Here is a 23,806-nt window from a genome sequence, read left to right on the forward strand (position 1 = left end):
CCCCCTTTTATACTTCCTTCCCTGATACTTTTTGAACAGTGACTAGAAGTTTCCACCTCAAGTCTGGGGTCACCTCCCCATTAATGCGGCCAGGGAGGTAGGTGCAGAGCCTTTAATGCGGAGGTGGCAGCCTTTATTCTTGATATTTTCTTTAATACTGGTGCATCTAGAAGATTCAAGATGTCCCCTTTTAACCACTGGTCTCTCCAGAGTTGTGCTTTGACCTTCATAATGAAATTTTGAATTCTCTAGGGCTTTTCCGAGGAGAAGCTCGTCCTCGGTTGTATCCTCGGACCCTCGGCGTATGGGCCAACTCATAGAGTTTAACCCTGGAGCAGGTCGGCCCTCCATGTTACAGCCCAAAGGCCCATATGCCCACTTGGGTCCTTTTACCCCCCACAAGTACTATATCCATGTTACTATACTATGCAAGTTTATGAATATATTGGAAAAGGGTAAATAATTCATTATTCATATTAACAGAAGTAAATTATGGAGTTAAAAAATAAGAAAAAAAAGATTTGATACAAAATAAAGACTAAAGAGAGATGAATATATAAAAATAGGTTGCCCGCACAAGGTTAGCTCGATTGGTAGGCCTTGGGTGTGCATCCTCAAAGTCCCGAAATTGAGTCTTGAAATACCTTAGGAACAGTTTTTGCAGGTGGCATTGTGCATTTGAGGTTTACTCGACAAGGGTGAGTCCAAAGGGTCTGCCTTGAAGAGGTTCCCGTCATCAAAGCATATATATATAAAAGAGATAAAGAGATGCAATCTAAGAGAGAGGAGTCAAATTAAGAAAATCAATTCAGGTCTAAGAAAAGGAGAGATGCTGAGAGTCTAATACATACCAGATCGAACAACGTCGAAGCATGCTGTCATGGAGTGGAGTGGATTGGGCGGTGAGGCAATGTCAAGTTACATGGAATGAACCCTAGACCGTTGGGGATCACTAGTGCCTGACATTGGAAAACCAGGGCGGCTCATGGTTGAGTTGAGAGCTTGGACCGTTGGATCGAACTCCAATGGTAGACAACTGGATGAAAAGACGAAGCCGAGGAGGTCATCAAGTAATAGGCTAGTGGATCAAATCCTCTAACCCTCTTCTATTCAACTAGTATAGTTTTTTTTTTTTTTTAATAAATCAATAGATAATTGATATAGGACACAGTTTTCTTCCAAATTGATTTAGAAAAATCTTCTCTAACCTATTAGGTGGTAATTTATGAAAGCATCAATATTTATTATTTAAACAAGTCGCATGGCCTAATAAATATATAATATGACAAAAAGTACACGTGAATGGTTTAATCCAAGTGGATTGATGGTAAACTTTTTCAAGGGGATTTTTTTAGTTTGTTTGCTTTTTTTTTTTTTTTTTTGGTTTCCTTTTTGTTCGGGCTAATTTTATTTTATCAAGGTGCCAAGAATTATGTTGGAGAGCGGCCAGGAACGGTTTTGTTGGGTCCAATTCTAAAATCTCTCTCTCTCTCACAAACAATTGACGGGGTGTCTTAAGTTATTCAACAATGGCACAAAAAATAAATCTAAGAATGTAAGATGTTAGTAATGGTAATATAGAAATTTTGCACTATATATATATATATATATATATATATATATATATATATATATATATAACGCAGCCATAGGATTATATAAAAAATAACTCGAATAATATTAAGTTTATTTAGTACTCACAAAGTTTGAAGAATTGCTGAGCAACATGCCTGTAGTGCAGTAGTAGTGTAACTCCCGTTCAAGTTATAAAGCTAACAACACATTGGGTTGTGGAGGAGAATATTGAAGCTCTATTCCATTTCCGTCTCTATCTCTACCTTGGCTTCACTATCTAAGTCAGCATCTATGGCTTCCACAAACTCCTTATTGCAGCCTAATCAAATCTCATTGCAATGCCTCTCGAATCTGGTTAGTTTCAATCTTGCTACAGTTGGTATGAATAGGAAACATCTTATAGCTTGAGTTCCCATCAAATTCCCCTGTTTTTGGTTGGATGTCATCACCACGATTCACCAACATGGAAAAGCTTCTTTTCAGTAACAGCCTAATATCCGCTGGATGACCTTCGAAAGATTTCATAAAGGAAGCTAGAAAAGTTAGTAAGGAATAGAAACAACCCAACTACCAACAAGACAACAAAATGGTAGGTTCCAATTAACTAAACTAATGAAGTTAGTAAGGAATAGAAACAACCCAACTACCAACAAGACAATGAAATTGTAGGTTCCGATTAACTAAACTAATAAGGTCTTGTCATCAAATAAAGAATTTTGGTATATCACTCCTAAACCAAAGAGAGACCTATTGGTATCTTGATTTGATGGTAATGAGAAATCATTATGTGGCAGATGGGAACAAGGAAGGGTGAACACAAACATTCACAATCGCAAGGATCCAACTCAATCAAAGCAACGTGTATACAAGATTAAAAAACAAAAACAAACAAACCAATCTAAACTAAACCACATCAACCTTCCTTTTGATTTACAACAACAATAAAGCCTTAATCTCAAAACTTCTAGGATTGAGCATAAATCCTCAACAAACTAATCGAGATCAACCACATGAATTCTTTTGTATCATTCTACCCTATCCAAAATCATACTCTCTATTAAAGCAAAATTTCCAAATAGCTTTTGAAGTGATACCCTTTAATACAAACAAAATTAGGTACAGTTTCTTAGGTGGTTTTACCTGCTTGCCACCTCCATAATCAACATGTCATTTTTTACTAACATGTAGCTAACTTAAATCCACAATTCATAATCACCACACCCAAAAAAAAAAAAGTATGCATATATATTTTTAATAAACTTTTAACTATTTCAGTGTAATATCAAACTCCAGCCGCCAATCCTTTCCTCTCAACAGGCAGTTTCACTTTAGAAATTTGGCAGAAATATGGAACCAGGCACAACATATTGGGGTTTCAACTGCAAGCACAAGGTTGTACAAATCCCACAAGATCCATCGACACGGAATATTAATTATTCAAAATAAGTTTAAAATGTCCAAAATTACATTAATAATATGCCATTTACCAGAAAATTGAGAACAACTAGTCTTACCGATCCTTAACAAAATCAATGCTACTTCAGCAGACAGTGAGAACAAGATGCTTGTGGAGAAGTTGAATCTCAAGATCAAAAGCACTTTTTAACAATAAAAGTGTCTCCCCAACCAAGATTTATTGTTAAACTCCTACGAGCATTGAGTGACAGAAGCAATCATGACAAAGCCTGCATACTCTTCTTATTATTCTCTGTGGATACTGGATCTAAAGGATTCCCATATGTACATCTTCTCACAAGCCACAATAACATCATCCTTCAGCAAGCATGGTGTTAACTCTAATTTGCAAGCAACAATCATGCTCACAATTGCAAATGTATGTGAAATAGCACCATTGCATTGAAATGCACATGCAAATATATATCATGAAGCCTTATAGTGAATAAATATTATATATGCTATAAATCATTGACAAGTAATTAACGTGAAGTGCAGTAAAGTAAGAGGGAAAGAGAGAGATTCTGTACCCAATTGCAACGATCACAGTAAATACTAAATAACACCAGATGCAACAATACTAAGATAGTAAGGCCATTCTAGAGGTATATGGAGAAGAATGCTAACTAAATCGCTCACTTTAAAGACCGATAACTGATTCCTCAGGAGCAAAAGACGATGATGAAGATGACTTCAGAAGTAGTAGCTTAATAAGAGATACTATCTAATCAATTCAAAGGCTAAGGGACTCGATTGTGATGATGGAACCAAAGAAGATTTTGAACAAGTCAAAAAGGACATCAAAGGTGTAATTATAAGTCACATAATCATGCATAAACAAGCAGCAATAGCCAAGCATTGCGAGTTTGTGACATATATACACAAGTAACACTACGTACGTGATCTAGAAAGATACAACATAGGCAGTAACATTCATTAATGTTTTATATCAAGCATCTATATACATGGTTAGAGCATCCACAGCAGTGGAGCTAAAAATTTAGCAATTTAACTCCACCAAAAGTTACTTTATCTATTTTACCTACACACATGCTGCAGCAGTGAATCTATTTTAGCTTTCAACACAATAAAATAATATAAACATCACAATAAAATAATATATCTACCACAATAAAATAATACATCTCATTACAATAAAAACACCACAATAAAAAGGTAATGTGAACACAAAATAAAAAAATTAATTTTTTTTAGCTCTCATGAACAGTGCACATCTATCTATAGATGTGCACGGTAGCAATAAGCTAAAAAAATATAGATTTAGCTCAACTGCTACATGCTTCTTTTTGGTGTTTTGGTGGAGCTAAAATAGCTATATAGCTATTTAGCTCTACTGCTGCAAGTGCTCTTACCACTATTACCAAGATGCTTACCAAAAAAAAAAAAAATTCTTCAATGAATAACGTGGTACCTGGAGGCTAATGGAATCCATGAATGTAAAAGGTCGGTGAGTCATGTGAAACCCTAAGGCCGTACTAGGGTTTGAAGATGAGAACATCTTCAATTTGCGTTGACTCTCTTTCTTGGTCACTTGCTTTGGTGGATCCAGATTTAACATGACGTAAACTGTGGAACAATGTGGTTATAAACTAAATTAGATTTTTGATGTGTAATAGTGTATTAATTAATTAAATACTTTTTAGGGAATTGAATAATATTTTATGATTAAAAATTTAAGAAAAATAAATAAAAGCGTTGTATTTTTTTTTTAATTAAAAATATTACTAGCTCAATCGAGAAAATAAAAAATGAGGATCAATTCAGAGTCCAATCGGTTAAACAGACTAATTGGTTTTTTTTTTTTTTTTGGGGCTTCAGTTCGAGACAAAATCTAAAGTTTTTAATCCAAATGCTTGGTGGGCCGAACCCATAAGTGGGCTTCAAATGAGTTTCGCCTGGGCCTAATCGTAGCACACTAGATTAATTTGATATATCACCAAGAAAATGGGTTATATTCATTAATTTTATGTCTAAAGAATTTTTCTAAACCCGGAAGGACTATTAATGCATTCATTGGGACATTGCATTTCAACCATTAATATCAAATTTTTTTAAGTGGGCTTAAAAATTGGGCTTATGTCCATTTGCTTCCTTCCTTTTCACATGCCCAGTTCTTTCTTTGCTAAAAATACTTGCTTGAAAAAAAATATTTTAAGTCCCTCATCCAACTTGCTACTCCTTTATGCGCTTGTGGAGTAAACAAATGGTGCTTAATCTGAATTCAGTTCATGAAATCAGAACCTAATTGATGAAAAATAGACATTATTGCAATTGCCATTAAAAAATTTAAATGAAACTAGGGATCCATAAAATGTTAAAGATGCATCTTTCAATATATATATATATATGGTTTTTTTTTATATAAGATAAAATTCTACTCTAGCCTAATTTAAGTATATATGTGTGTGAAGCTCCCTCCTAGAGACTTGAATCACAACCCTTGCCTCCCACACTCCACAAGCACTTGTACTTGTGGAGTGACCATCGCACCAAGGGTGTGCGGTGGTTATATATATATATATATATATATATGATTAAGTTCAAGTTACACCTGGTATAATTCTAAGCAATATTACACTACTCAATATTTATTTTTTAAATGAATGTGAATTTTAACAAATCCACCGTTAAATTACATTGTCTTTGTATATTTTTCATGCTTGCAAAATTTAAAAATGATTAAAAATCAATAGTCATGTCATCAATTAATTGTTTAAATTCAAATTTTTGTAATTTAAAATAATACATAAAAAATGAATATACGATTTGAATGGTAAATTACATCCGATTGGTATGAAAATTGACATACATATTAAGAACATATAAAATATGTAATTTAACGGTGGGATTCTCAAAATATGAATTCTATAACAAGTTATTAGATGGTATAATATTACTTAAAGTTACATCAGATGTAACTTGAACCCAACTATATATATATATATATATCAAGTAGCAAGAAGGCCTGATTGGTCACAAGTGGTTTTAAGTTGTGTACATGTTTCGTCTTTTTTTGGGGCTTGAAGCGCATATTTATTTATTAAACAAAACTTAAGTACAGTACCTTAAATGTTGTTTCTTAAGCTCCCCTCTTAAAATGCAATCATGTGACTACTTAACTAAAAAATACACTTCTATCCCATGAGAAAAAATCCACATGGCAAAATCTTAAAAGGAAAATTTAAAACACTTAAGAATTGTACTTAAGTCTTGCCCTTATGTATTTATCTTGGGAATAAATGAAAAATTAATACTGATTTGTGCTAATAGAGTCCAGGACAAGAAACAATTTTCGAACCAAGGCCTGATTTGGCCCTAACCTAAGCCCCGAAATTGCAACATCTCTTCGGCACAGTTTAGGGCCCAAGAGTATACTAACGTATAAGAACCCAAGTATTGAAAATCCTAAACCTTAAACTAGAAGTATCCTGCACTGAATTTTGATAGATGGTGTGATTTTCTAGTATTTAAAAGATTTAGCAATATCATAAACTACTGCGTCACACATTACCTCAGGTATATAGAAGTTTGTAAAGAGATATCAGATTTGTCATTTTCCCCAACATCCTTGTATTATACTAGAAATATAGCCTTGACTCTCCTACTAAAAGAAGCAGCAATACCTGTGACATTCCAAGTTAAATTGAGAATGAACCAACCCACCCCCACAAAAAAAAAAAAAAAGATGATAAAATCAATATCCCATGACAAAATAAATCAATCGCTACAAATGTCTAGCAGCCTTTAATTAAATCTAAACTTTTTTTAGTAAGGAAAAAAGCACTACTGTACCAAAAAAAAGTATAGCCGCTACCCTTTATAAATGACGATTTGTTAGTTATTTAGCAACTACACAAAAATATATACATATAGCCTATGTTAGTAAGACTAATAAATATAATACTAATAAATATGCAAGTATTGGTGTGTTAAACTAAGAAGCATTATGATCATTTAAAAAATGAACTAAAATGATATAGTCAATTGAATATAACTTACAAATGTGTCGGAAACCCCTTTCTCTGTCAAAGGACACACACACGCAACACACAGAGCAAGATGTCTGTAGTGGCATGAAACTCCAATTTAAGTTCAAAAGCTCACATCTTCCTTTGTTTTTTTATTGAAGAAGAATACTCTAGCTCTATTCCATGTTCCAGCTCTCTCTCTATCCAGGCTTCACTATCTATCTCAGCTTTTACCTCTTCTACAAACTTCTTGTTTGCTGCTGTGTCACGTCTCCTTTTAATTGCCTCTCTGATCCTGTTAGTGTCGATCTTCGTATGGTTATTATGAACAGAAACAATCTTATAGCTCGAGTTGCAATCAGACTCCACTCTTTGTGGCTCGATCTGACCATCACCATCCTCAACAACACTACTAGCGCTGCCACCATCACTCATCTGACATGGTAAAGCTTCTTTCACACTAAGACAGTTGTCAACTTTTTCCTGATTCTGGCTACTATTAGATTTTACACCTCCAGCCTCCACCAGGGTTCCATGGCTAGAATGGAAATCAGAAGTTGATCCACTTGAAATGCATGTTTGATTGCTACTAACCACTGACTTTTGAGCTAAAGCTTCAGATGGAGTGTTCCTCCCACATGCAGTTCGTGGTGCTTTTTTTCTGTCTTGCTTTAACAACTTGAGCATCATCTGCTGGATGACCTCTGATGAAAGGATTCATAAAGTTAAAAAGACTATCTGAAGAATGTAACAATCCAACCGCCAATAAAACCAGAGAGGAGAAAGTTGAAAACAATGACACAGCAATTCAACCAGCCAGTACACTAGAAGAAGAGACTACAATTAAACCACATCATCCATGCTTTAGAGGGAGGGAAAAACAAACAAACAGAGAAATAAAACAGGACAGGAAACTCAAATACATAGTCAGGCATCAACCATAACTCTTACAAATGGTCTCCTGGTTTTCATTAAATATATCTCCTAGGTCCAGATTACTTAGTAGAAAAACTAACATGCAGCTGATTTCAATCCATGCAAGTCATAATTCATGATATTTAAGTACAGAATATTTTGAGATATATCATGACAAACCTTTTAACTGTTTCGGTGCTACTTCAAACTCCAGCCACCAAACCTTTCTCTTCTTTGTAAGTAGCTCCATATTTTGTAGAACAGTGGCAGCAAGGAAGATGGAACCAGCAGCAATATAATGAGGTTTATACTGCAAGCACAATGTCGTCCGAAGCCTACACATTACATTCACAGGAGACGTTAATTATCCAGAAGATCTATAAATACCCTGATTCACATCTATGCTATGCCGTACACCAAGAATATGATGAGAGAAGTAATTCTTACGAATCATTCACAAAATTCCATGCTACTTTAGAAAGGTCAGACAGCTCCAATGTCTTTAGTGCTGCAACAAGAGGCTTGTATGGAAGTTGACTATCGAGATCAAATGCAATTGTTGACAACAGAAGTCTCTCCCCAAGTAAGATTAATTCCTTCTGCTTATCAAAAACCTCCTACAAGCACAAAGTGGGAAATAAGAAATCATAAACATGGCAAATATATAAAGTCAAAATGAAGAATGGGCATTTCTGCTTACATTTTGTTTCTTTATTCTTTGCTGGGCTAAATTGTCCCATTCATACGTCAACTCATAACCCGCAATAACGACATCCTTCAGGAATCGTGGTGTCTCCTCCATTTTGGAAGCAAGAAACATGCTTGCAGTTGCAATTGTCTGTACCATGACACTACCAAGTTTAAGCGATAAACATAACTAATAGATAAGCAAATCTTTTCAAACTTCCACATTTTGGCATGTCAACAAAAGCTAGATTCACTAAGAAGAAAATTATCATAGAATTGTGGAACCATATCAATTTTCAAGAATATTTAATATTATTCACTCTTTAAGAGTATATGTATATGACATAATTTAAAATATAACAAAACAGCACAGATACGCATATCCTGGTTTAAGAACTAATCAGATTTTGCTGACATGTGCCTCATAAACTTTGAAACCCATCTCACCATGCAAAACTTTACCATAGGGATAAAACAAGCAAGAATAAACTATAGCACAAGCACACTAACTGTAGTAAGCGAAGGAAATAAAAAAGATCCATAATCCTCCTTGTGTTTGTCTTCTAACTAATTTCTCCATCTATCCTTCCCTGTGTTGTTTACTGATCCAATTGCAGATAACTGAGCCTCTATAAGTTAAGGGAGTTTGGGAGATTTGGGCAGGAATGAAACAGGGGGAGTTATCTACAAAGCATTTGAATTGCCCCTTTCAGTTGAAATAGTTGAAAATCTTCTTATTGGATTCTTTTTTCAAATATATATATATATATATATATATATATATATATTCTAAGAATGTTCATCGCAAGAACAAAAGTTACAGCTTCCTGGTCTGACACATTTTATTCATAAAGATAGTAAAGCAATATAAAATGGCTTATGCATGGAAAAGAAAAAGTAAAGCAATATAAAAATGTCTACCTGCCAATCATTCTTAGCATGAGATTGACGTATATAAAACCGATGGCACAACAGCATTCCACCTGCTATTGTCACCTGAGGCCTGAAAGGCAGACAGCATCAATCACTATGATGGGTGAATATCATGCCATAAATTGATGGCACACAATCATCTGAGACGCTACTGCATACGAAGGGAATAATCAACTATATTGTATCCAGTGTAATTAATACATTATGAGGACAAGAAGTTCACAGTAAATAGCACCGCAACACAACCTAAGATAACAAGGCAATTCAGAAGGGTATATAATTGGAGACACTTTAAGGGGCCTTTTGGAGAAGTCACAGTAACAAGTCATTCATTTCAAAAGCTTACTGCTCCTATCTTGGAGAACAAAGCAAATTGAAGCCAAAAATGACTAAATCTAGTCAAAGAGGTGTTCAATCTTTTCCAAAACCCTTAGGGCTTAGATGCTGATGATTAAACACTAATGGATGCTCCAAACATTCATAAACAAGTAGACAGCTGTATCATGGGTCCAATCAACAGCCAGATGCATGCTCCAAACATTACATGTCTAAGAGTATGCAACATTGGCTGTATATATAGCGAACCTTAAACCAGGTATGTGGGACACCACAAATATAAATCAACATCTAATTCACATAGGCATTTTTAAACAAAGGCATAATTTGTATTAAAACTAGAGGGGGACTTAGATGACACAACCATCACTTATAAGAACAAAACACAATCACTAAGAACAGCATATAACAAATTCAATTGGAAGCCTCGTGACTCAGCAAAAGAACATGTTTAAAAAATAACAGAAACCTAATTTTTTTTGGCAATACTAGGTCTAAGATGCCATTAATAATATAAATCATAACATAAGCTTACACATTAATCTTCTTGCCAAGCTTCTGAAGAAATTGACAATATGACTCCCGCAAGTGTGACTCATACTTGAAATCAATTCCATCCTTCCTGGAAGGGGATTGATCTTCAATTTCTTTTCTACTGAAATACCACTTTCGTGTATAGCTTGGAGCCTCTTCTGTCATATTGCAAATTCTTGAAATCCCCTGCTGATAAAAAACTTCTCAATGGAAGAAGATCCAAAAATTTCCGAAGTGACACCAAGAGCCTTGTAGCTCAATGGTGTTGCCTGGTGTTTCCAATGGAGATGTCCAAGGTCAAATCCCCCTCTCCCACTCAAAAATGTATAAAAAAGAATGTGACAATTGAACTACTGGTGCTTGTTTAGAAACTTTTACACAGAAATTAATCACCTGCAGGGGAAAAAAGACAAAGATATGATATATCAATTAAATAAAGACAAATTAACTAGGAAATAACTTTTTGAGGAGCTCAAAAAAATGTGTAGTTGTACTAATAGAAAAGATCAAACATATAGCATACTCTGCCATCTACACGCACAACATCCAAAAGATAAACAACATATATTCCATAACTATTTACCCGACAAAGTTAAGTGACATCCCAAAAATTTTGACATTTACCATTGAATATTCAAAAGCCCGGATTGTTAATTTCAAATGCCAAATCACACGGTTTTAAACAAGAAAAAATGTTCATGCTAATAAATATGATCACAGCATACAAATTATGAATTCAATCTTGTAGGAATAATACAAACCATAAATCACAAATATAATAAAACCCCACCAAAAAACAAACAAAAAAAAGATTAGATTGTTGAAAAAAAACACTATCAAGTAGCTATAAAACCCTAGAATTTATTGGGGTTGGCCTATACCAGATTCAAACATTTGAAAATTCACACCAAAAAAAAAAACCAAAAGAAAAAGCAAAATCCAACATGAATTCTTTTCTAGTAACCAAATAAAGTTAACAATTTTGATTCATAAATGTCCACACACACATAGGGTTAATGGAATTCAAGAATTCTGACCCCGGAAAAATATGAAAAAAAAAAAAAATTCAAAATCACAACGAACGAACCAAACAGCTCCTCATATTAAATTAAGAATAAGAAAAACAAAACCTATAATACCGACGATTCCAAGGAATTTAAATTCAATAAGTGCGAAAAAGAGAAAATAACAATAATAAATATATGGGTATATACATATATATATATATATATATAATTATATATATAGTCAAAAGCGCGTATTCAGAAATTATACGAACGCCGAAATATATAATTGGAATAGAAAATTGTATCAATTTTAATTCAGCTTCACTCGGATTCTGTGTTCAGAACCAATAAATCACAGGAAATAATTTTAATAATAATAAAATAAAAAACTTGCAATTACCCAAATTTCCTGCTATTAATTATTGAAAATTTTCTGAGAAACCAAACGCAAAGAAAGATTGAGAGAAGAAAATAGTACCTGTGAGGCGCTGAGGCTGAGAGAACCGAAATACGAAATATCGGACTTGGGGCACAAAACCCTAATTTTTTTATAAAAAAATTAATTTTCTTTTTTGGGCTTTTGGGCGTGAAGTTCTTGGTGACTAAGTTACCGTTTGAGAGAGAGAGAGAGAGAGAGAGAGTCAACTAATAAGTCAAGTAACTGTAGGTCTTCTAAGCTCTAAATGCCAACCCTTTTTATGGAAGGAGGGTAGGTCGGCTAGTGACTTAAAGTGTAATTTTTTTTCTTGATTAAAGGATTACAACTTAAAGTTTAATTTAAGTAAACTAAGGTTTAGTGATGATTTATGCACTTAAAATTTTAAAACTTTATATTTAAGCATTAACCTTTTTTTTGTTAATATATATATATATATATATATTTCTTATATGAAAAATCCCTTTTTAAGTGAGTTATTATATGCTATTCAAAAATAAATAAATAAAAAGTTAGGAAACTTATATTTTTTTATATATAAAAGAAATGTGTTCTTTTTATGTTATTCAAGTATTGGGTAACGGAGGGTTTTAGTTAGTTGAATTAGTAAAAAATTTTGTCTTTGAGTTTCAAGAAATAACCTAACCCAAGTAATAAATAAATAAAAACCTTATAGCCACATAGAAAGAAGTTATCTAAATGTTTTATAACCTATGTGAACAACTTTTTTTTTTTTCCTTAGAATCCAAGTGAACAACTTTACACACTTATTAGGATTAATATGTAGCTACTGCACACCCTTGACACGATGGTCACTCTATAAATATAAATATTTATGAAGTGTGAGGGCCAAAGGTCAAGATTTATGTCTCTCGAAGTGAGTTTCATATACATATACACTTAAATTAAGCTGTAGTAAAAATTTTATCTTATATAAAAAAAATAAATAAATAAAAAGCCGTGTATACCACTCTTCGGAGAAAATAGTAAAATAGCTTTAAGTTTCAAACAATATAATTAGTAGTTACTGATTAGAAACTATATATTTTACTAGCATCTCGAGTCTAAAAGACTCGATTTTGGGGCTATAAATCGAGTCTTTAATGCTCGATTTTTATAGTTTAATTCTGTCTGATGTGGCATATTTTCCACGTGGCAACTACCTAGAAATCGAGTCTCTAAGACTCGATTTACAAACCCAAAATAAAAAAAATCTAAGTCTTTTGCCATCTGAAATCCACAGCCATCAAAATCCACAACAACCATCAAAATTCATCCACCACCATGTGAAGATCAAGACTGAACAGAACCCAGCACGCACAAAAAAAAAAACCATTGCCCCAGATCCATGGCTGCCTGGGTCTCGCCGGCCGGGGTCGCGCGACTTGGGGCGCGCCGGCCTGGGTCGCGCGACCTGGGCGCGCTGGCCTGGGTCGCGCGTCCTGGGGCGCGCCGGCCCGTCGCGCGACACTGGGGCTCGCCGCCCGGGTCGCGCGACCTGGGCTCCCCGGCCTGGGTCCGCGTGGGTCGGCGGCGGCTGGGCGTGCAGGAGGAGGAGGAAGAAAGAAGCAGTGAGAAAAAAGAAGCAGATTGAGAGTAGTGAGGAAGAAAGACCGGAGTGAAACGCAGAAAATGGAAAAAATAGGAAGAAAATAGGGAAAGATATTAGACATAAATCGAGTCTTAGAGACTCGATTTCCAGGTAGTTGCCACGTGGAAAATATGCCACATCAGATAGAATTAAACCATAAAAATAGAGCATTAAAGATAGTTTGTAATCAGTAACTGCTAATTATATTGTTTGAAACTTAAAGCTATTTTACTATTTTCTCCCCACTCTTCTAGTTTTCTTTTTTCTTTTTTTTTTTCTTTTAACTTGCTTTACTCCATCGAGTAATGCAATGGAAAACAATTGAACTAATATTGTTCATGTCTGATTTCCAAAGGATATGAAATAGTTTTGTAGACCAATTATTAAAATTTTGCCAAATATTTTGAGGAAATATATAAAAGATTTTAACTACATTGTTGCGATGTGTAACATTTTTAGGTAAATGAATCTATGATCTCAAAAACTAACCCAAAAAAAAAAAAGTAGATCTATATTCTCTGTTGAGAAATATCCAAAACAAAACTGAGAGTTGGAACTTTACTTCCCAGTTCATTGTGTAGCATTGCTTCGTAACATTACTTCATGAACTTTGCTACATGTTGTCAAAGTTCAAAACTGGGCAGGTTACTTATATTCACTCAAATGGTTTGATTTCTTAAGGCGTTTTTCATTTCCATTCATCTAAAGGCTATCGCATCTGGCTTTTCTAGCCAGGATAAAAAATAACAGGAGCTAATTATTCAGTAGTCCTACATTATACACACAAAGATCTATTTAGGAAGCAGATTTTTTCTCTCTACCCTACCCTTTTCTTTTTCATTAGTAATTCAGAGGCACAAATCTCAATACTATGATTGCTAGAGGAACAATTCTCGGAACAAGGGAAAAAAAGAATAGTCATCAGAACAAAAGTCATTATTTTCTCATTAAGACATTGGTGACAATCATAAACCATACCATGGCATGTCTTTGTCTGCTACAAACTTAAGCTATCCTGTAATTCAAGACCTAACATCTCAAAACTTCTAATGTTTTGGGGGCACTAAAGAAAGATTGAACTACAGCCAGCAACATGAATGCAGACAGAACCTCTTTTTTTTTTTTTTTTGATAAGTTAATGCAGACAGAACCATTAACAGTGAGCCTGTTTGAATGTATCTGAAACATCATTCCTATATGTCTGCTACAAGGAAGTTCCCAGATAGCGATACCTGCATAAAGACATAAGTCGAATATTTACACTAGTTTCTCACTTATACGTAATCCTAAAATTGAGAGGATGGGAAGGGAGGGCTTGTGATTTTAGATACCTTCTCGCCAAGCTTGAATGGTGGAAGACCCTTGTAAGGGCATGTACCGCACCGAAAAGCATCCCCCAGTCCACACTGCAGGTTGTATAAGAATTTTTAGCGCATTGTTATTAGTAACATTTATGAAAAAGGGTGATTTAGATATTTTCAGCACGGTCTAGCAACAAGCAACTGCATGCATGACATAATGAAGGACAGTTTTGACGTTTTCATTGAGCCCTTGAGGTCTACTGAGGCAAATTTTGTCCTTTGATCATCCTGTACTTCTAAAGGTTTTGATAAATAAAAAACCACTATAACCTTAGTTTACTTCTAAACAACCCCATTAAAGCATACAAGCTACATGTACAGGCATGCCACTTCAATCAGTCTTAAAGATAAATGCTAATCAACATATGCAGCCCAAAAATGTCAATCCATGCAGCAACTAAAATTCATATCAAGCAATATAAGACATACACTGCCACATGCTGATTGAGGATTATTGATCTGCTCTGCAGTGAATCCCAACTGTACTTTCTTCTCTTCTTCAGCCCTTCCACATGTGCAGTTTTTGCAAGCTTTCCTTGTGCTTCCAACTTCACAATCATCAACTGCACAAGCATAATGTTAGATACATGGAAAGGTAAAAAGGGATTGGGGGAAGGCATCAGAACCAAGACTTAACCAAACCCCGTTCAAGAAAGATAACGAGACAACTGTTTTAGGCTCCTGTTATATCTTACCCTGTGGTAGCTGTGGTTTCTTCAAGTCCTCTTCACTTAATAAGCTATCTTCATCAATCAGATCAAAATCATCATCAATCTGGACTTTAGGTAAAGTTTTGGTGGCCTTTTTTATGGCAAATGAAGAGCCAATCTTCCACGAAGGTTTCTTAGCCTTAACCTATGAACAAAGAAGAAGACACTTATCAACTACAAATATAAACCTCCTAATCAAGTTTACTTCACATCCAATACGAACTAAAAATAATAAACCTCTCAATAAAGGAGATGGTATGAGAAGTATTCATTCTTTCACATTCATCATCTAGAATGTAGCTGCAACCTGATGGAACCACCTACATAACTTTAAAATAATCAAAACCATCCACCCCAAATTATATCTGAAACTGAACATGGTGTTGAGGTCCAGAAACTACATAAATTAAACTCCCATTCAAGTGGCAAAAAGAAAAGGGGTTACACAAACTGTGCGCAAAAATACTAAATGGCCTTTTTCATCTTATTTGTCTTAATTACAAATAGATGATAAAAATTAATAAATATGGTATTCATTCTTCACTCATCCTATCCATATCCACTTAAAGCTTCTTTGTTCTTCTTCTGGTTTCGAATCTAATTTTAAGAGCTTGTGTAATCAACTCACTGAGACTTTACAGCACTTGGCTGGTCAGGCTCAGGATGGCTGGTTTACGTTCAAGCTCTAGAACCTTTAACATTTTGTTTAATGATTACAGTTGTATAGTTGTCTACCTTTGTCAACATGTGAGAAAGATAAGGAGTTTTTTGAACATAAACTATTAGGAAGTTCATTCACATTTTTTGAAGATGAAATTCGTGAATGTTCTCATCCAAAATATTTTCCTGTAAAATCTGTTCAGTTTCTAAATGAGGATCATTTGGGCTATATTACTAAGATATAACTTAATTATAGATTTATTCACAGAATTGTGTGTTAGCACCATGTTAATCTGACATTCTCTATTGTGATTGAATCCGGCTTATAGATGGAAAGGAACTGGAGGAACTCAAAATTAGGAGCAAGGAAAAAGATAAACTTTATAGAGATGAAATGAGCAGGACTGCCAATCTAATAGAGGAAAAAGGTAAACATTTTGCTTGACAGATTTTTAGGTGGAATTTGTCATTTTTATTACTAAAGGCTGACAGCTTGCGACTCCCATGGACTGCAGATTCATATGGAAAAATGAGAAAATATAACCGAATAAATTTAAATCACAGCAATTATTGAAGAACTTCATTAGGCTTTGATTTCACTATCTATTTATCACTTTGGAAGAAATATAAAGTTCAAGCATCAAAGCACCATAAGATTTGCATATACTAGGTTCACCTTCACGGTTCAAAGAATAATAAAGTAGATGGCCATTGGAGCTATGCAGTTATAATCAGTTTTGGAAACAAAGCCAAATTCCTTACCATATGGTATATACATCTTAAAATCTCCAATTTTTAGAAAGGGTTGCATTGAGGGGGTAGAGAAAAAAATAATACCACTTTAAACAGCCTTAGACACAGAAACTTACCCCAAAAGACTGAACTTCTGATGGAACCGTTGATTTGAGAACTCCCACTTCTAAGAAACCCGCCAACAGTAACTTGCGCTCAAGAACAGAGGTTATCTGTAAGAAACTCCTATTAAAATCTATCACTTCAAACTAATTTCATATAATCACAAAACTTCAAACTAATTACCTTATCTGTTTCCACCGTAGTAGACTGAGGATTCTTATGAACTAGGATTGTCCCATCAGGCTTCAATACTCTTAAGATTTCCTCAAATAACTGGTCAGTGGGAAATTCAACTGATCTACAGATACTAATAACAGTCTCGAAAGAGGAAGACTCCACAGGCAGCTTATCTATTGTAAGTCAAGACCATAATCAGAAGAGAAATAAGAACAGAATATTTGAATTAGAACTACTATGGAAACATTCTTAAAAAAAAGAGGCTTGAATTTAAAAGACCCTGTAAGAAGGTCAGGTAAAAAAAAGGGCTAATAGAGTTATAAAATTATATATCTTGTTAGAAGGGGTTTGTAAAACCAAGCTATTTATAATCTGAAAAGGCTGAAATTATACAATAAATGGCATGAAGACTTCCCTATAAGAAGAAGCATAAGAAATGGCTATAAATAATCATCATGATCCAAAATTTTCTATAATTAAATTAAGAGGAAAAGAAATAAGGAATAAAATAATTACTGGTTAAGTTTGTGAAAATAAAAGTGTTTATATATATATATATATATATATATATATAAGTTGCTCAATCCAAATATGGTCTTGAATTTCAAAATTATTGTAGGAAAAATATTATTCTACATTCCCCAGTTCTATATCACTGAGATATCAGGCTGAAGCCACAGAGCTTCTACGCATACACAAAGAGTTCACATAACTAGACTACAAGCTACACAAACTACCTTCATTCCCCAGTTCTATATCACCGAGATATCAGGCTGAAGCCACAGAGCTTCTACGCATACACAAAGAGTTCACATAACTAGACTACAAGCTACACAAACTACCTTCATACAATCTATTACTAACTTTAGCAAGAATTATGTATGTTAAATTCAGAATTGAAAAGGACACATTTTTTTATTGGATAAATAGAAGGGGGAAGAAAGTCACAAATCATACTACACTCCTGATATCATAGAGATAAATGAAAAAGAATCATGCCAACCCCACATGAGAGAGAGAGAGTAAAAGGAAGGTGATAGAAGGTATAATGGACATTGAAACAGTCAAAAAGAGAAGCAAAAGCTAAATTTAATAACATAAATGGAGAGAGATGAGTGTGTATTTTTTCAAGGATATTACTTCTATAAGATTTGATCTAGTGAATGGCTAGTACCCAGTAATAATAAGAAATAAGTTACACGGTCCCAGCAGCAACCTCAATTTGGATGAATAGGCACATAATTAATGCAGTCTAACTCAACTCTCAATGGATTACCCTATATTTACATCTATAGAACTATGAATTGCACATAGATCACTGTTACAAAACCCAAAAGAGGCGAGAGAAACATACTCAAAGAAGATGCTTGAGTGATAATTTTAAGATCACATTGTTCAACCCCTTGAATACCGAGCTCACTCGCTGCAGTAGAAACAGCGTTAATTGAGAGAACTGAATCATCTGTAAATGCCAGCAGACTACCCTTCATTGTGGTGGTATCCTACAAAAGACCATATATCAAAATGTAAAATGTCCAGCTGCCCAAATCAAATACCAATCTTTCTTTAACAGTTAAATAATGCTGGGTAAACTTCGCAAATAAGAATTTGAGAGACACTTTTGACTCCCAATAATAATGATTAAAACACAAAAAAGAAGGATGATAAACAAAGAAGAAGAAAGAAAACTAAATACATATAGAACTCATGATCAACACGAAAACAAAAACCTAAAATAGTCTCATCATTCATATTACAGATATGATTTCATCTCCCTCTTCAACATTTAAATAATATTTTTTCTTAGTTTACAATAGAATAAAGGAAAAGTAAATGGAGAAAATAAATTTAAAAAATGAAAGTCATATGTTGCATCCTGGGACTAATACATAAGTGGTGGGTATTGCCCCACTCAGTTCACACCACCTCAATCTCTTCTTTAGCAAAAACAATGTTGCAAATTACAGTTAAAGTACCTTTAAAAGCAGAGCGAGCCGTCCAGGTGGCCGCCAAGTTTCAATTGGAGAAAATGAGGGGGGAGGGATGGTTGTGTTAGGGTTTGGAAAATCTCTTATTATGTTGGTAAAACTCGTCGTTTTGAATAACCCTCTCTCTCTCTCAACTTTTTTTCTTTTTTTCTTTCCTTTCTAATTTTAGCTTTCCACTCTTAGTATCATCATAGTTGGGGAGGTGTGTTTTGAACTAGAGGCACAGGCCACCACCAAAAATGCCATTACCATTGGACTATCACTTGAACCCCAATCTTGGGTTTTAGATATCCAACCAATTACAGATACCAAAGAGAAAAATTTCAATGACCAGAGTTCAAGGTTCCTCAAATTTATTAAGCTTTACTTCAAAATTACACAAAGAGACAGATTACAGGCACAACCAAGTTATGGAATTAATATGTAATCATCTATTCTTCAACCAAAAAAAAGAAAAAAGTAAGTCATCTATGATTGCTTCAAATTTTGCAATTTCATATATCCCACAATCATAAATATATACAATAAATACAAATGAATAAACAAAATAAGCAAAGCTAACAACAAAAACTCTGCCAATCATCTGAGCCTAATAGCCTGAGCAGTACAAAAATTAACAAAAACCAAGTCTAATATAACAATTTTGAATTATATATGAAATTATTCTTAACGCAAAAAAAGAAAATAAAAATAAAAATAAAAATAAGCACTCCAGTAAATCATAGACATAGATCAATATAAAAATAATAGTAAAATTACAAATCAAAAAGAAAAAGAACAAAGGCGATCAGAGAAAATGCGGTTTAATCTGCGAAAAATTAAATAAAATAAAATAAATAAAAACTAAGACGTAAAAAAAAAAAAAAAAAAAAAAAAGACTCACCATATGGATCAGATCTTGGAACAGAAGACAAAGAAGAAGAAGAAGAAGAATCGAGAAAGCCTTGATTTGGCGAAAGAAAGTTAAGGAACACTTTGCTGTTTGCCGAATGCTATTTGATTTTGAGGCAGTTGTGTTTGTCAAGGGAGAGGGCGTGTTGTTTGAAGGGAGTATTTATTTATTAGGTAAAGTTTTGACTAATATCAACAGAAGTCCAAAACTTTTCAAGAGTAACCAAGTTGGTCCCTGGACACCATTTGGTTCCTAAACGGCGTTTAGGCCCGTTACTAATTCTAAGCTTAACCTAACTTTTCTCCTCTCTTTTCTCTCAAATCCTGTCTTTTCTCAGACGCTTTTTCTTCTCTGTTCTCTCTCTCTCTCCCACAACTGCAAAACTACCATACTGTGCTCACTCTTCGAATCAGTGCCATGAGATTGAACCGCTGCCGCTCCTCCTTAAAGGCTCCGATCGGGTGCTCCCGACACAAGCTTTGGTGTTCCTCAGCCATGGAAGAGAGTGTTTGCATTTGTGTTTCTGTTTGGGTTTGTCTTTGAGTTTAGGGAACGTTTGGCGGAGACCCACGACCTCTGCAACCACCACAGGCGGCGAATCACGCCGGAAACACCAACCACTGGCCACTAATCTTTCTCCTCCTCCTTTGTTGGTTCGGGTCTTGGTTGGTTTAGGGATTGGGTTTTCTCTGGGTGACAAAAAGATTGGGTGATTTTTTATTTATTTGTTTTGGGTTTGAAAGGCGGGGTTTGGATATGGTTATTTGTGGATCTGTGGGTATTTTTTGATTTGGGTTTTGTTACCAAGATGTAAGCGGGTATTTAGGATCATATTTCTTATTCAAGACTTTATCAGTTAGAATTCACATCTCAAAATTGTTCGAACATGGTGTTTTTGTTGGCGTATGAATGATTATGGACATGTATATATGTGTGCTTTGTGATCAGGGATTTTTGGGGTTTCAGGTTTCACAGCTCAGAGATATTAGCACGAACATAAACATTCGGTAAAGAAGAGTAACGGGCCTAAACGCCGTTTAGACACCAAATTGTGTCCAGGGACCCACTTGGTTATTTTTGAAAATATTTGGACGTTGAAGGTATTAGCTGAGACCTTAGTACTTTATTGAAATTTACCCTTATATTTATTTAAAACTGGGCAAGACCAAAGACTCGTGGGATTTACGTGGATGTTCGGGTGTGACGCACGCCGCCACAATGAGACAATTCTATTCGCGTTCTCAACGCGTGGATTCTCCGTGGGAGCGCAAAGTTCGTTCGGGTTGCTGCCAACTCAGCTGCACTTTTTTTATTTTAAAAACATTATTATATTTTGGGTGGGATACTCACGAAAAGGACCTGTAAAGATACTGCATCTCTGGCCGGCTAGATCTATTATTGAGTTTTCAGCCCAATAATGAAGTGGGTTTGCTTGGGCCTCTCTTTTTAGTTTTGAAAAGCCTGACGTGTACCTGAAATGATGCCCATCACTTTAATATCATATTAAGATCTTTGTTGTAAGTAATGTAAGATCGTCTCCATTTAAGAAGATAATGTAATATATTTTGTAATTTTAGATCAAGGTAATATTAAAAAAAAAAATTAAATGAACCAAACACCTTAATGTGACATTAAGGTAATGTGTATTACATTAAGGATACAGCATGACAAACCAAATGTGTAAGAAGAGGGTTTTCAATTTTACAAGTGATTTGGACGCTGGTCCTTTAAATTCATGGATACCTATGAAATATGAATGGGCAAAATGGGCTTTGTATGCCCACTAGTACTGGCAATTGTTTTTGGTTTTGGGTCGGGGGATGGCGGCCTTTTCTTGCTCAAATTTATCAGCTACTTTGGTTCAATGTTATAGAATTGAATATGGCCCTATTTAGCCCAATTCTCATGCACCAATCGGCCCTTAAGATTGTGAATTAATTACATCCCACTGGCCTATTAGAAAAAAGTTGTTGACCCATCTTAACTCTTTTTGTTGGTTTAGGTATAAGCTCATAATGAGTCCCCCCTCCCCCCCCACCAAAAAGAAGTAAAACAAAAGAAAAGGCCCATTATAAGTTGGACTTTTACAAATACTACCCTTAAAATTGTTAATTTAGTAGATGGATTTTCGATTTGAATAATTACCCTTAAACTTTATGTTTGTGACATATCAAAAGATTCAAAACATCTGTTAATATTTTTTGCTAATACCTAATAGGTTTTTTTTTTTTTTTTTTTTTGGTTTCTCACAGTATATTTCCAAAGTTTTCAACTAAAGACTAATCACTTTTCGTGACGGGTGAGTCCTAGTGGGGTAAATAACTGGCCTAAGGAGTTTTTTCAAAGTGCAGGTACGTGGACTCGAATTGGGGAGCACACCCAATCGAACCTGAGACAAGCACTTTGAGACCAAGTGCCCACCACTTGGCCAACCCACCTAAGTTCTAACAGGTTTAATGATGCAATATATATAGGGTAGTAATGACATTTCAAAATTATATGTGATGTGTTAGAACCTGTGCACTTCACATTAATTTTCAGTAATATCAATATGTAATGAAAAACTCTAACAAAATGTCTAATTTGTCATAGATCAAAAGCGAAAAGTTGGTAGAGTTCATGTTTCATTTAGTACAAGAATTAAGAAAGATTTAATTTAGAATCTTAGATAGATAATTCGTGGGTAGAAATTTTCGCATGCCATTGTATCATAAACTTTGTCCTATTTTCAAAAACATATAGCATTTTTTTAATGAATATTGAGTAAAAACCCACAGGCCACAAGAGATAGAAATATATCAAAATTTGTATGGTTTTTAATACTTAATCATATAATTTGTATTTCCATTATGTAATTTTTTTGGGGGACATAAGATATAATTGATAAACTCATTTGTTAATGGCTGATCTATTATTAATACTTTCCAAATGCTTTGCTAATTTTTTTTGTATATAAAATTTTTCAATGCTCTAAAAGTAATGTTATATGGTCTAAGACTCACATACATAGTAAATCTCATCATAAATTTAAGTATTTAAGTAATGAAACCCTGTGATGTGGACCGATGCGAAGTTACTGTACTTCTTTTGTTGCAATGGCCATGGATGATCCACAAGGAGGTGCTTCAATAAACTATGACAAATGTTGACTATTTCATCTATTGTCACTTGTCAGCACTAGTCCATGACCAAAAAAGATAGAATTATTATGTGAATTCAAAATAAAAATATTTGTTATATATTTATTTAATTTTTTGTGCTTATTATTTCTTTGTTTATCTATTCCTTGGCTATGTTTATTGTCTTCATTTGGAAAAATGACACGGTGCGCATTTGGTTCAGTGTTTTGAGCCCAAATACACAATTTCAAAAAGCTGAACTGAACTCATTGCTATATCTTGTCAATTTGTTATGGAGATAATAGTAGATGCATCAATGGTATGTGAGTTTCTAAAATGTTCACAGACATTGTTTTATGCTGCAGTTGCTCGCATAATTCAAACACAAATTGCGGGCGACAAATTAAAGCACCCTGACGCGATGGATGAGCTAAATGAAAAGGAAGAAAATGACATTATCACCAATATTGCGGGGACATGTTGAAGTCACCCGGCAAGGCAGGATTTACAGTTTTGTCTCTTAGATTGCCGAAAGTCCCATGCCGATGATGCAATGAGCCAATGACTCGTCATCCATGAAATCAGA

At 34.5% G+C, this 23,806-nt stretch overlaps 2 protein-coding genes across 2 annotated transcripts; both read right to left on the minus strand.

Moving 5' to 3' along the window:
• Positions 1-6,976: 6,976 nt before the first annotated feature.
• Positions 6,977-12,094, minus strand: LOC142621765 (cyclin-T1-3). Its single transcript, XM_075795119.1, has 7 exons — positions 11,910-12,094; positions 10,426-10,817; positions 9,543-9,624; positions 8,635-8,772; positions 8,382-8,551; positions 8,115-8,269; positions 6,977-7,723 (listed from the first exon to the last, which is right to left on the minus strand). Exons 2-7 carry the CDS (start codon positions 10,587-10,589, stop codon positions 7,152-7,154), a joined length of 1,281 nt encoding a protein of 426 aa, XP_075651234.1. The 5' UTR covers positions 10,590-10,817; positions 11,910-12,094; the 3' UTR covers positions 6,977-7,151.
• Positions 12,095-14,373: 2,279 nt separating this feature from the next.
• LOC142644161 (anamorsin homolog) lies at positions 14,374-20,997 on the minus strand. Its single transcript, XM_075818837.1, has 8 exons — positions 20,093-20,997; positions 18,576-18,723; positions 17,228-17,394; positions 17,059-17,154; positions 15,515-15,674; positions 15,249-15,382; positions 14,790-14,864; positions 14,374-14,690 (listed from the first exon to the last, which is right to left on the minus strand). The coding sequence occupies exons 1-8, from the start codon at positions 20,093-20,095 to the stop codon at positions 14,652-14,654; spliced, it is 822 nt and encodes a 273-aa protein (XP_075674952.1). The 5' UTR covers positions 20,096-20,997; the 3' UTR covers positions 14,374-14,651.
• Positions 20,998-23,806: the final 2,809 nt, after the last annotated feature.

This window comes from Castanea sativa, chromosome 1 (assembly GCF_040712315.1).
Source record: "Castanea sativa cultivar Marrone di Chiusa Pesio chromosome 1, ASM4071231v1".
NCBI lineage: Eukaryota > Viridiplantae > Streptophyta > Magnoliopsida > Fagales > Fagaceae > Castanea > Castanea sativa.

What these genes read in the sequence shown, in the direction of transcription:
- LOC142621765 (XM_075795119.1), bottom strand. Translation starts at nt 10,589, where the DNA reads ATGACAGAAGAGGCTCCAAGCTATACACGAAAGTGGTATTTCAGTAGA. An exon ending in AAAGAATAAAGAAACAAAAT is followed by an intron (nt 8,552 to 8,634) that starts GTAAGCAGAAAT and finishes TTGTGCTTGTAG; the next exon opens with GAGGTTTTTGATAAGCAGAA. An exon ending in TGGAATTTTGTGAATGATTC is followed by an intron (nt 8,270 to 8,381) that starts GTAAGAATTACT and finishes TGTAATGTGTAG; the next exon opens with GCTTCGGACGACATTGTGCT.
- LOC142644161 (XM_075818837.1), bottom strand. An exon ending in CACTCAAGCATCTTCTTTGA is followed by an intron (nt 17,395 to 18,575) that starts GTATGTTTCTCT and finishes GACTTACAATAG; the next exon opens with ATAAGCTGCCTGTGGAGTCT. An exon ending in CAGAAGTTCAGTCTTTTGGG is followed by an intron (nt 15,675 to 17,058) that starts GTAAGTTTCTGT and finishes CTTTGTTCATAG; the next exon opens with GTTAAGGCTAAGAAACCTTC.